The following is a 13,657-nucleotide window of genomic DNA, read 5'->3' as shown; positions in this document are numbered from 1 at the left end:
AATTTCATATGCTTAGTAAAAGGATGAATATAGCAATATGTAAGTTGTTGAGGTTTTGTCTAAAAGTGCTAAGCCAGCAGCTGATACAGCTGTTGGTAGAGATGACTGGCCACAGGAGGGCTCTAGGGACAAACTATTAAAGGGACTAGTTTCCTGACAAAATCCAAGCTACCGTATGCTGATTGGATGTACTCACAAAACCAGCCTCAAGTGTTTTGACTTTTCTTCAGCACTTGAATCCTGCCTCTTGTGATTGTCTGTATCATAGAACTCTCTACTAATCTGGCTTGATTCAGGGTTGATTTTAGACTGTAAGAAGGATGGATGGGACCATGCCTTCTCCTGGCAACCTTTCTTGGTTATTTTATTTTATTTATTTATTTTTGTCCATGCTTTTGGTGAATATTAAGACTCAATAATCTTAAGATTGTACTCTGGCAAATTCTTAACATGTATCTTCTTTCTGCTGCAATTGAGTACAGCCCCGTTATACCCTAGTACTGAACAGTCAAACTGGAGATAGGTGCAAGCTGAGGGATCCAGCAAGACCTGAATAGAAACCTACTTGAGCTCCAGAGCTCTTGTGCTTTGCTGCTAGACTGTGTTGCCTCCCACCAACCCCCAAATTAGTGACTGGGATTTGCAAAACTATACAAAAATGTTCTCAAGAAGAGGAGCAAAAACACCCATAAGTGTAGTTCTCTAACATCCTTATCAATGGTAACTTTATTTTTCTCACTCTGCAGGTACACAAGGCAAATCCAGTACGCAGGTACCAGGGTGTGGAAGTCAAGTCAAGTGACCAGCCCTTGACCGTGCCTGTATCGCCTAAGTTCTCCACTCGATTCCACTGCTAAACTCGGCTTTGAGCTGTGGACACCGTCTGGGAACCGGAGCTACTCTTCCCATTAAACCAGGAGCCTTCTTTGTCACAGGGGCATGGAGAGAACTCATTTCTCCAGGCTTTTTCCTACCCATGCCTGACAAGTGTGGACTCCAATTTCATTGAGAGCTGTTTTCCTACATTATTGTGGCTAATAATGAGACTCAACTCATGTATGTCTCAACCAGACTCCATGTAGTTATTTCCTTGGAACCATCAGTTGACCTTTAATATGGGTCTTAACTCTGACTAGAATTTAAAGTCTCTGTATCAGTACAGTGTAATTTCTGTTGCCCTTACCCCCCACCCCCCTTTTTTTCCTATTTTAATCAGAAAATAAAGATAGTTGAATACTGAGATAGGATTTAAGTCATGAATTAAATGAGGAACCATCAGTAGTATGTCAGATTCTTTCCTCTTCTCTGTGCAAAATGAATTTAGAGTTAAGGAGCCCTTCGCTACGAGGGGGGAAGCCTCATTAACTGCATGACGAGGAAGAGACTTGACTGACGGGAACCTCACAGCAGTCATCGGCTGGCCTCGGGTAGAGCTTGCTGTTCAGGCACGTTCTTCCCTTGTTGGTGCAGATGATAATAGGGGGCGCTGAGTAGTACACGTTTTAAGTCCTCCAGTGACCTAGACTGGAATAAATATGTTTGTCTTCCCTCCCTGATTTTGTTATTTGATGTTTTTAAATCTTTCCCCCTTTGGAGGTCACATCTTATTGGGGAAGTGGGTACTTTGAGAGGAGGGTCTAGGAACTTTTAAAAGCATAGGCTCTGTCCTTAAAGGAAAGAGCTTTGTGACTTTTCTGTCTTATGACAGAATATCCTTCCATATTTTGTTAACTCCCTCCTAGGAACCACTCTGGAAGCCTGTTATGCCTTCAAAACAGACTGTGCCTTCTTCTCTAAATGTGTTTTTTCTCATCTGGTAAACTCTTCTTTATAAGACTCAGCTCTAGTAAAATCTTTTTCATAAATCTTTCCTTGACCATTTGACCTCCTCAGGTAAGGTAAGATTTCCTTCTTTGTGCCTCCCAAATGTTTCTTATGTATATCTCTAGTAGAACAGTTATACCACTGAGTTACTTGTACTTGTTTACAAGCTAGTAGAGATGAAGATAACTAAAATTATGTTAGTCCTTGAAGATAAAAATTATGTTAATCATATCTGTATTTCTCATAGTTGGCACAGAATTTGCTAGGTCCATGTTATCAATAGTGTATTTTCTTTTAGACTTGATATTGTTTATGAACTCTACTCTGTACCAGTCATCTATTCCTGTGCCACGAGATATAAAAGCATCCATCTTTTGCCCAGGCTAGGCCTAGGCACTATATATGATTGATATTAGACCTATGTTATATTCCTTTTGTTTATTCATTCAGTGACCATTATGTACAAGCCATTGTAGATTTAGTGACAGGCAACAAAGCAAGATGTGATTTGCAGATCCCTGGGCCTCCTGAAGGCCCACAGAGTGATACAAAGTGCAGTTCCTTTATTCATTTCCTAGAGATATGTGGTGTACAGTTCCATAACAACTTGTGTAGTTCATTTAACAAATATTGATTCAGTACTAACTATATATACGTTGGCACTATTCTAGTCTCTGGGCATATAGCAATGAACAGAAATAGAAGACCTTGACTTCATGGAGGTTACCTTTTAGAAGGGGAGACACAATAAACAAGTAACTGTCCTCTTCTGTTAGGTGATAAATGTTTCTCTGACTGACTGTGTGGAAAATAGAGTAGGATGGGGACTTGGGGGCATGTAAGATTGGAAACAGGAAGGTGAGGAGGTTCTTGATGTTGTCCACGTAAGAGCTGATAGTGGCCTGGGCTAGGGTGGTAGAGTGGAGGTGATGAGAAATGGTTGGATTCTGAATGGATTTTGAAGCTGTAACTGACGAGACTTGCTAACAGATTGGACGTGGGGAGAGGGGGGGGGGGTAGATGAGGATGGTATTTAGATATCAGCCTCAAACAGAAATAGAGTTCTCCATCCCTTGTGTTGTGAAAAATCCAGTTCTACCCCAGTCCTCATATCTCTTGTGGATTCTCTGGATGGGGGTGGGACAACTTCCTTTTCTGAACACCTTTTGCTTTGGTTTTTCTCTGTTCATCTCTTGATCCCCTCTCTGTCTTTCCTCTGTAGCTTTTCTCTCTCCCATGTATCAGCAGTTCTCTAATAGTTCACTGTCATTCATATATTGCCATCTAGTATCATTTTTTCATATATTTTGTTCATTTTTTGTTTTGTTTGTTTCAGGTAGAAGAATAAATCTGGCCCTCAAGTTGAGGGTTTTAGAAAGAGTGTTACGTATTGAGAATTATGGACCTGTGGGATCCTTCCACCCCATTTGCTCCATTCTGGATTGCCCCCTCTGGACACACCCACATCAGGGTGATATTGTTTGGCAGTCTGTTACGGCAACAGAGAGGGATTATATTATTTCAGAGCAAATAGCTTTTAAAATTAAGATGCCCTTGCTTCCCAGAATTTCCCAGTTTCCTGGTGGTCTCCTCCTCAGCACAACCTGTCTAGTATTGAGCCCTTTCTTTCTGGACCACCTCACATGACCTTCATTTTTCTAGGACAGCCTCCCGTTTCCCCTGAAACTCAAACTCTGCTTTTATTTTACAGAGAAATTCAGGTTCTTTATCCCTCAGGCCTTGTCCAAGAGAGAGCTTCTCTTTCAACACTCAGAGGTCACCCTGGAATTTTCCTAAACAAAGAACATGTCCTCTAATAGGATTTACTGAATTCTACTGAGAAATCTGGCTGCCACAATCTGCTTGGCAGTTTTGCAAAACTCCTAGCACATGTGCACATTCAGATTGTTAGAATTCCCACACTTGCTGGGAAGGACTGTTTTCAGTGTTGTTTTGACTTGGTCATGATTCCCCATTGCTAACAGTTTGTGCTAATTAATACAAGATAACCTTTCACTCTTAATTTGGTTGATCATTTTGTTCTTGTGTAATTGCTTTGTTCCCGTTTTGACTGCTGTTTTATGCTTTAACAGTTCTTTTCCACAGAATTTTGTCCTTGGAAAGTGGAGCTTGAGTGGTGGACACACTGCAGTGGCAGTTGCTCCAGCATTTAATAGATAAGTCTTATACACAAACAATTGTAACACAGGATAAGATGTGATTGAGTAGCATGAGACAGACAGAAAAAATGCTGCAGGAGGAGTTTAGAGGTTCTTGTTGGAGGTGAGATTGCAGTTCTTAAAGGTGTTTCTTCTTTTATGTAAAAATTATGAAAGTAGTATAGTCATCCCTCAGTATCCACAGGGGATTGGTTCCAGGACCCCCTGTGGATACCAAACTCCACAGATGCTCAAGTCACATTTAAAATGGTGTATTTGCATATAACCTATGCACATCCTCCCATATACCTTAAATCATCTCTAGATTACTTATAATACCTAATACAATGTAAATCGTTGTAAAGACAATGTAAATTATACATAAATAGTTGCACATGTACAGCAAATTCAAGTTTTGTTTTTTGGAACTTTCTGGACTTTTTTTTTTTTTCAAATATTTTTGATCCATGGTTGGTTGAATCTATAGATATGGAACCTGTAGATACAGAGGGCTGACTGTACTGCCTTTTGGAAACAAAACAATACAGACTGTATAAAACAAAACACGAAAGTCTCTTACTTCCCCTACTCCCATTCCCCAGGAGTAACCCAGTATTACCAGTTGTGTATTCTTCCAGAATGTTTTTTATGTACACACACAGATTTATAGAGCATTTTTTATAACAATAAGATTATAGCATTACGCATTTGCCTTTAATTTTAATTTGTTCTTTGAAGGTTATATATCATGGCTTTCAAAATTCGAAAGCTACAAAGGGGTTTAGAGATAGTTGGTGCTGCCAGGTGTGTTCCCTTGCAGAGATGGCGTCAGCCTATATGTATTCATACCTGCTCCCTCTTATTTTTCAACAAACAGTGTCATAATTTACACTCTGTAGCTTGCTCTTTTCATATGTGTTCTCCATTGAATAATGTGGTTCAGGCACTACCTTAGGCATGTACTAGCTTTCTCCCTGGCTGAAGTATGAAGCCTCTTATGAGAATCTAGTGACATGGAGGCAGACCTGGTGTGGGGTCTAGATGTCCTGGCCTAGTGACCTCAGGTCCCAAAGGCTCGAGGTCAGGTCAGCAAAGCCTGCTCTTTTAATTCCTCCTGGCTTAGCTGAGCCTTGGGGGTTCATTGGCTTGAGTATCTGGTTAAACCTGTGTATCCCCTTAGGTCACTGTTGATATGCTTCCTTTTCAGTTCCCTTCTGAATCTTGTCTGCTGGGGAAGTTCCTCATTGCTGAGAGTAGCAGTTAAAAAAGCTGTCAGCCACGAGGCTGAGCTCCTATTTCTGCACAGGCAGGCTGAGTACAGCTTGGTGGTGTGGATCCAGGTAGGAATTGGTCAACATTCTGAATCCTGAGCTGCCATCTGCCTTGCAGCCTGCTGGGGTGCTCAGTTTAGACAACATATAAAGTTTCCTGGATACGGAACAAACCCAGGCCTATGGAAAGAGCAGGAGGGTTAAAGTGTGTGGTACTTTGAGCAGTGACGAAGGCATAACCAGGGAGCTGACATGTTTGCTCCAATGCCAAGAATTAGAGGACAATTTGTTATCCAGCTTAAGCCATTGTAGTTGCTACAGAAAAGCCTGGGGACAAAAACATGCTTTTTCCTTGTTTTTGTCTTCCTGCATACCCACTCTATTTTCTAGTGCTGTAGTGAAGGTTACTGACCTCAAAAACAGAAATGTCTGATGGTGTTTGCTCTTCTCCTCCTTACAAGAGAATATGAGGCTGGGCTGCGGTCAAAGCATGGCTCTTATGTGCTGAAGGTATCAGCTTCCTGAAAGGGCTTCACAAATGCTAACATTGTACTTGGAGAAACCATAGTTGGAGGGGCTTAGGGAAATACTAGGTTTTATCAGGAATTATTTCACCAGACTAAGCCTAACCTGAAGGCATCAACTGCCTTCTCTCTTTTTCTTAAAATTTTATTAAACAGAAGGGAAGTAAAAACCTGGCCTGCGTGATCTGCCAAAACCCATGGGACTGGTATCCCAGAACCTCACAGGCAGGTGTGTGAACGGGTTAAGAATTGTTGCCTAGCTTATTTCGGCACTGATGGTATTCTCAGGGCTTCTTTCAGGAGCAAGGGTGGGAGAGGTATTTTTCAGTGGGTCAAATACTAAATAGTCAGTGGTTGTAAATTGTAATTTGAAAAGCAGTTTAGGGCAGCATTGTCAAGCTTGGTGGTAAGGAACGATGAAAAATCTCTGGCCTGGCACTGACGTCCTCTACTCACGGCGTACAGGCACACTCTCTTACACAGACTAAGGGACTAGAAAGTGACTTTGAATTTGCTCTATACGAAAATCTCAACAGGGTTTTGCAGTGTTTTTGTTTATAAAATTGGGATTTATTGTTAATTATATACAATTCAGAAAATACCTGGTAATAGGAGGAAGGAGAAAAAAATCTGTGGTCCTCACCCACCTTGAACACTGGTGTTTCTCTGTATAATATTTTCTTACATAGAACTTTAGTCTGTTTTTCTACATTGTAGGGGTTTTCTGTTTATGTATATATATTTTTTGTATTCTGCTTTTTTTTTAACTTAGAGTAGTAGCTCAAATATTTTTCCTATATTGCTGCATACTCTGTAAATACCAATTTTAATAGCAGCATACTGTTCCATCGTCCAGAGTTTGTTTCTCCCCATTGAAAATATTTGTTTTGCAAAGGATTTTCCTAGGCTATTTATAAGACAGATTTCTTTGTCCCCCTAATGTATTATGTCTCTCTAAACTTTAAATAGTTGTTTCAAACCACTTAGTCAATATTTGTAATTAAAGTATTAAAAGAAAATATAATTCCCTCCCAAAAGCGTAGTTAATGACATCATCCTGGCATACGCATTTGCAAATTGGAAACCTCCTTTTGGCTGACATAAGGATTGGTGCCCAGCGAAAAGTTTATTGGCATTTAGCAAAGCCTTTCTGGAGAGAATTCTAGTTATGTTAAAGTCTTGGAATTCTACATCTTAAGACAGGCTTACACAGTAGATTGATGTCTCAAATCCTTCAGACCACATTTGAAAGGGAATGCCCTTTGTCTTTCTTAACTCTAGCTGAGCTGTGATGTGTCTTTTGGGCAGAGTAGAGGCAGGAAATATAATCTCCTTCCTGGCACTGGCACACGGGGTGACCTTTAGCAAGGCACTCCCCTTTTCTGGACCTCAGTTTCCACATCGTCAAAGAGGAGATTGAATTAGAAAGATAAATAAGGCTCTTTCCAGCTTGAATATTTTCAGATTCTTTTTCTAGGCAGTTTGTTCTAACCACATTAGCCCTACTTTAACAGTTATATTTTTCAATAGTCAGCTGCTCAGTCACTGCAAGAGGGTACCTCTAGTAAGCTCCCTGCTCCTAGATTTCCATTTGAACGTCAGTGAAGTATGTTGGAGACCAGTGTGCTAGCTCGTTGAGGAGGACTTTCCAAGGGTTGTTCTGGAAGCGGAAATCTAGCCCAGATCACTCCAGGGGACTAATCTCTGAATAATGTCCTCTGACACACGCACATATTTTCTGATGTTTCTCTTGACCTTGGAACTGGTTAAAAGCAGCACAGAATGCTCAATGAATTCTAACAGACTACAGCAAGGAAGTCCCTCCCATCCTTGGCTTTTCCAAGATGTAAGGTTGCTAGTATCCGTTCTTTAATTGTTGGCATTTTAAGGATGTCACCTTACCTTGCAGCTCTTCTGTTTCTCTCTGCTGCAGTTCAGTTTTTATAATGTTTGTGGTCAAAAGGACTTGGGTTGATTTGAGATAATTGTCACAGGGTTCTGAGGGGCACAAAATTATTTAGTGGAATGAACCCTAGATTGGGGATTGGGAGAGTAGCTTGAGCATGTCATTTGCATTTTGTGAGTCTCAATTTCTTTATCTTAGAAGTTTAAAATGATGTTTCTAGAAAGGATCTTTCCTCTGGCTCCATGGATGAGAATTTGCTCCTAGCTTTAAAATGACCCAAAAGCAAGTCTTGGCAGCCATGGTGACTGTCACATTGGGCAGTTATTCATCCTTGTTGGCCAGCGTGACTCAGTGTGATCCTGCTTGAGTCGTATATTCACTATATTAATTGTCAGTGGGTATGTGTCATCAGGGGTTGCCAGAAGCCCCTGCTGTTTATCCAAAGCTAACAAACTGACAAGACAGGGCCAGCAGCTGCTAGTCAGCCATCAGCGAGAGGAGCAGGGACGCTCCTCAGGAAGGAGGCTCGTGGGAGTTGGTGCAAGCAGGAGGCGAGGGATTTGAGTTGAGCTTTTAGAAATCTCATTCTTACTGGGCTGGAGGTTGATGTCTACACTGTAGCCTCCCTGATTCTTATTTGCCCATTAGCCGTTTTCTCTCTCTTGTGGTAATTTGTTACCACTTCGCATAATAGAAAACTAATATGTGAAGCAACACAGCAGACAGGTAGGAGTTGGGAGGGGCTGTCAGTATCTGCCCACCTTCACTAAACAACTTTTTGAGCCTCTCCCTCTCCTTGAAACATTAGCTGTACTGACCACTGCTGGGTCTGAGTGTTTGTGTTTTCCTCACATACATACCAAAACACTCCTCCTACCCAGAGGACCCAGGAAAATGGGTAGGAATTGGCAGGCTAGGAAGCTCAGCAACTTGGGCTGGGGGACTTTTCTCTAGGGCGGTGGTCCTCAGAGTGTCCTGCAGACCAGAAGATCAGCATCACTGGGACTAGAATGCAAATTCTCCAGACCTCTTGAATCAGACACCATGGACCTGGGGCCCAGCAATGTGTTTTAACAAGCCCTGCAGGGGTTTGTGATGCACCCCCAAGTGTGAGGACCACTGTGTCAGGAGATGTCCTGGTGGAGAACAGGTCTCTCAACTCAAAGGTCCCTATCTATGGACCAGGGAGCCTGCAGCTGTTCTCTCCTGTGAGCCTCAGCACGCAGGCCAAACTAGAGCCCTGTGGAGGGCAAGAGCATGCCTCTCCTCTGAGCTCCCTGGGGAGTCACATTTATGCAGCCTGTTCGTGTTACCCAGGAGAGCTGCTGAATTTGTTGAGTAAGTGTTTATCTCCTCAGCCAAGACTCTATTACCAAAATAAAGATGGAAGGAAGAATGCTTTTCCATATGTCCTTCCAACAAGTCATATGACAGATGAGGAAACTGAGGCTCAGAGTTTAAGTTACTTTCCCAAAGTCACACTGCTGGTAAGTGGCAGAGTCAGAATTTGGACCCAAGTCTGTGCCCTCAAGTGCCCTTTCCACCACACCAGTTGCATCCCTTGAGGGGATGGATGGACATTCTTAGGAGCTCCTGGAGGATAGGGCCTAGCTTTTTTGGGAATTGAGTGACACTTGATCAAAGAGCCCCATGGGTGAAGAAGAGATTGTTTCCGTCACCCACCAGGGCCAGCAACTCAGGACTTTGGAGCAAGTTTGGGCTGTAGCCCTCATTGAACTCTTGACGTTTCTGTGGGAACCTCCAGCTACGCTTCCCAGAGGCTGGGAGCAGGTTCTCTCTCCTCAGTTTCACCCAGCAGCCGTCTGGGTCCTTGCCGGATGCTTGCGTTCCTATCAGGGATGTGGCAACTGTCAGTCAATTATTAAGTCACAAGCCTCGGCAGGCCTGAATGATAGCCGAGGTGGTCACAGTGCCAAGTGACTGCAGCCAGAAGTGCTTTGCCCTGGCCCGTTCCTCATCCTTTGTTTGGACCCCCCTCACCATCCCAGACAGGGCCCTCTTCTCCCAGCAGCCTCTCAGAGCTTGCCATACACCCCCTGGCTTATATGGTAACCCAGTTCTGCAGACGAGCCTGAAGTGTTATAAATAGCACAGTGGAGGCCAGGAAGCCTACCAGGATAGAACATGCTTTCCCCCCTTTTTGAGCCGTTTCCTAGGATCGTGTGCTGGGAGTGACTTCTAGTGCAGATAAACTCCAGTTACTCTCCTCTCCAGGGTCTGCACTCTGCACTTGGGTTTTGCTTCTTTCTGTGTTTGCGTTTGTCCCCCGCCCCCACGGGCCCTGCCTTCATGAGGTGGTGCTTCCAAGTCTGCTCCTGGGACGTTTCCTGTTCTTGGAACAGCTGCACCATCCTGGGGTACCCTCCTGCTACTTGATCCTATAGGGAGGTGTCCAGTGGCCATGGGCAATTTTCAGATGACCTTGTTCCTCTGACGTCATTAGATGGCTATTTTTGGCTTCGCTGTTTATGCTGCAGAGAAGTTGGGCTGCGATGGGGGAGAGGGAGAAAGAGTGAAGGAGGGGCCGGTCTTGGTTTCTCATTGTCCCAGGACCCTACCAAAGTAGGAACGTTTATTCTTCAACATTTACAGAGCACCTACTGAATGTCAGGCCCTGGGGCTACCAAGTTGTGACATAATCTAAGTATTCTTCACTCACCCATGAATTCATTTTTCAGCAGGCATTTACTTTGTGGTATGGAATAGTAATCAAGAGTGAGAGCTCTGAGCTTGATGGGTTGGGTGTAAATTCTGGTCCCACTGGAATTCTACCTTTGAAACCTTGGGCAAGTTACTCCTCTGTGCCTCACTTTCCTTTTGGAAATGGGACTGATGATAGTGTCTACCTCATAATGTTGCTATAAAGATTAAAGGAGTTAATATCTTTGCCTGGCACATGGTAAATGCACAATAAATATTAGCAACTGTTATTATTAACATCAGAAGCACCACTTTTTGTACGAGGTCCTTGGGATATGAGGTCTACTGACTTGGTCCCTGTCTGTTCTGAGCCGGCACCTGATCCCCAGGGCCCCAGGTACTGGGACAATACACACAGTCAGTACAAGTCAGAAGGGAACACCTGCCATGTGTACCGCTTTACCTTAACTTGCAGGTGCATTCCAGGGAAACAGGTGAAGTTCCTGCCCTGGGAGAACCTCAGAGCAGTGGCTCTCAACGCTGACTGCTCATCAGAATCTTCTGGGCAGGTTTGAAAAATAACTTTCTGGACCCCATTCCAAATGCGCTGATTTAATGATCTGAGCCCAGGAGCGGCTCAGACTTCAGAAGTTGTGAAAACTCTCTAGACATTTCCCACGTGCATCAGGGTTGAGAACACAGCCCAGGCTAGAAGGATATGTGTCCTGGAAGTACCCTGCCAGCTGCCTCAGGACTGCCTCAAAGCTGGCCCTCTGACTCGTAGGTTCTCAGATTTGGGGTGTGCATGAAAACCGCCTGAAATGCTGGTTATAAGGACAGATTCCTGGGGCCCTACTTGCAGGAGGCTTCATTTTAAACTCTGGGCCCTAGGCACTGAGAAAGCCTGCTGCAGCCATGCCTTCAGCTGAGAAGTCAGCCCTGAACATCAGTCCCAAAGACTCTGCCTATGAGACCCTACAGTGTTTCATATCTCATGTGTAGCTCTTATTTTCTGTCTTGAATTGTAGAAAGCTGTATCCATATTACTATGTCTTGAATTAATATTTATCTCCTAACAGTTACAAATAGTCATTTCAAAAAATTTTGCAAAATCCAGACAAAGCATAAAAATCATCTCTACTCCCACACCTGTATGTGTGTGTGTGTATACATATATATGCCTCCAGATATTTTCTCTACAAATATTTTTAGCAACAAAAAAGGACCCACTGCATGAATGATTTTACAGTCTTTTTTCACCTAAAATGCACTGCATGGTGATTCTATAGCTTTTCCCCAGTTTCATCTCTGTGTCCCCCAAGTGACCAGTTTATTCCTTGCCACAGAGTAGAGCACTGAGTAATAATCTTAGCGATAAAACTCTACAAATTCTGGGCTGGAACAGTGTCATTCGAACTTCCAGAGAAATCTACATCCAATTGGCCACACAGAATGTCCATACATCTGTGCTTACCAGCCTTGGAGGGAAGGACAGGGTATGCAGTAAGGACAGCAGCCTTACCAGGGCTTCCCCGGGGGCTGGTACTGCCAAAGCCCAAGGCTCAGGGGCCCAAGGTAGGAGAGAGCAGGAGAAAGCAGCCCAGAGTGGCTCCCATATCAGGACTGGGGGGAAAGTCGTGAGGGGAGTTGGCTGCTTTCTTTGGAGTCAGAAAGGTCATTGCTCAACTCCTTGGATTTTCCATCACAGCCGAGCAGGGAGAGGGTCAGGCCAGGAAATGTCTCCTCTGAGCCGGTCCTTTTAAAGCCTCTTGGCTGGGTCTGTTTCCTCCAGGAGCCAGGGAAGCAGTGCCCGAGTGGAGTTAACCCCTCCACGCCCCAGGAATTCTCCCAGGGATGGGTGAGCCTGGGAGCCCAGGCTTCTGGAATGCAGAGCCTTCCAGGGCAAGAGGCCTAAGGAGCCGTGAACCCTGGCTGGAGAAGCCTTCCCTCTTGCCTTGTTAAATCCAACAGGCATAATTGCATCCTGCTGACCTTAATTCCCCTGGCGGGTTTAATTGGTCCTGGCACTGTCCCACTTCCTGCCTTGCCCCTGTAGAGGCAAGGAGGGTGGCTGCACAGCTGGTGCAGGGCGGGAAAGCCCCTTCTTAAGGGTGGGCAGGGGCTCTGGCAGCCCCCAGCTGGGTGGGGGAGGTTTCCCTGTGCCACCCTCCCCCCACCCCGCGCCTCCAAGGGAGCTCTGAGAAGAAGCTTGGGGACTCCCAGGGAGCAGCTGGCTGAGCTGAGCTCAGCCCCAGCGGGCGGGCGAGTAAGCTGCAGGTAATCCTGTGGATCCGGAACCAGGCCAGGCTCTCATCTCAGCGTGAGGGACTGTGGAGTAGCCTGCAGGGACAGCTGAGCCCTCTGGGTGTCCACATTATGGAGACCTCACACACAGTGCTGCAGGTACCATGCCAAGCACTCTACATACATGTTCTCACTAAATGCTCCCAGCCATTCCGGGAGAGAGCAGTGGGGCAGAGTAGTTATGAGCTGAGCATTGTGTCAGATGGTTCAAACCCAACTCTGTGACTTTGCCCTGTGACTGAGTTTTCCTTTCATATCTGTGAAATGGGGATGATATAGCTGACATTTATACAGCACTCACTGAGTACCCATGCACTGTTCTAAATGCTTTACATATCTCTCCCTGTGAAGGAGGTGCTCGTCCTACAGATGAGGAGACTAGAGAAAGCATTTGCCCAAGCCTCACGGTCATTAGTCTGAGAGCTTCACTGTCAGAGTTCCTCAACCGCTGCTCAGCAGGACTGTGGTAAGCATGGAGTGTGAGGACGGGGCCTGGTCCATTTAATGAGAGTTCAAGAAATGCTAGTTATTATTTGGGAATCATAACAGTAACAAGTGCAGCAATTAAAACCTCTTATATTGTCCCAGCCTGGATTTTGGTCTCATTGGGAGGTGGCTCTGGATATGAATCTGGGTAGTTTGAAGTTATTCAATAGCTGTGTGACTCTAGGGACAAGCCTCTTAGCCTCTCTCAGCATCGAGCTTTTCCGAATCTTTAACATGGTCTAGAACTTGGCCCCTAGAGTCCTTTGTGAAGATCCAATGAGCTGGGCAAAACCCTTGGCAGAGCCCTTAGTGGCCCTTCATGGGCACTCACTCAATAAGTGATCAGTACTGATAGCCACAGTCATAGTGAGAGGACATCAGCAAGGGCCATCACGGTAGAACCTGGTCCAGAGCCTTGCTAGTCAGTTGGATACTCATCGGACACTGATTGGCCAGGACACTTTGTGCCGGGGACACGTGAGCATCATAACAGCCCCTGCCCTCGAAGGGCTCCTGGACAGT

General features: G+C 44.7%; 1 protein-coding gene across 4 annotated transcripts in view; it reads left to right on the top strand.

The window, feature by feature from the left end:
* Nucleotides 1-3,847, top strand: part of TPX2 (TPX2 microtubule nucleation factor) — a 60,303-nt gene extending 56,456 nt beyond the window's left edge. For all 4 annotated transcript variants that reach the window (XM_060124559.1, XM_060124558.1, XM_060124556.1 and 1 more), the window contains exon 18: nt 747-3,847. In XM_060124559.1, the coding sequence (XP_059980542.1) occupies nt 747-857 (111 nt within the window). In that variant the 3' untranslated portion in view covers nt 858-3,847. The remainder of the gene's footprint in view (nt 1-746) is intronic.
* Nucleotides 3,848-13,657: the final 9,810 nt, after the last annotated feature.

Source organism: Lagenorhynchus albirostris, chromosome 15 (genome assembly GCF_949774975.1).
Source record: "Lagenorhynchus albirostris chromosome 15, mLagAlb1.1, whole genome shotgun sequence".
In the NCBI taxonomy this organism is placed as follows: Eukaryota; Metazoa; Chordata; class Mammalia; order Artiodactyla; family Delphinidae; genus Lagenorhynchus; species Lagenorhynchus albirostris.
Note: the sequence above shows the minus strand (reverse complement) of the source record. Positions and strands in the feature narration are given on the sequence as shown.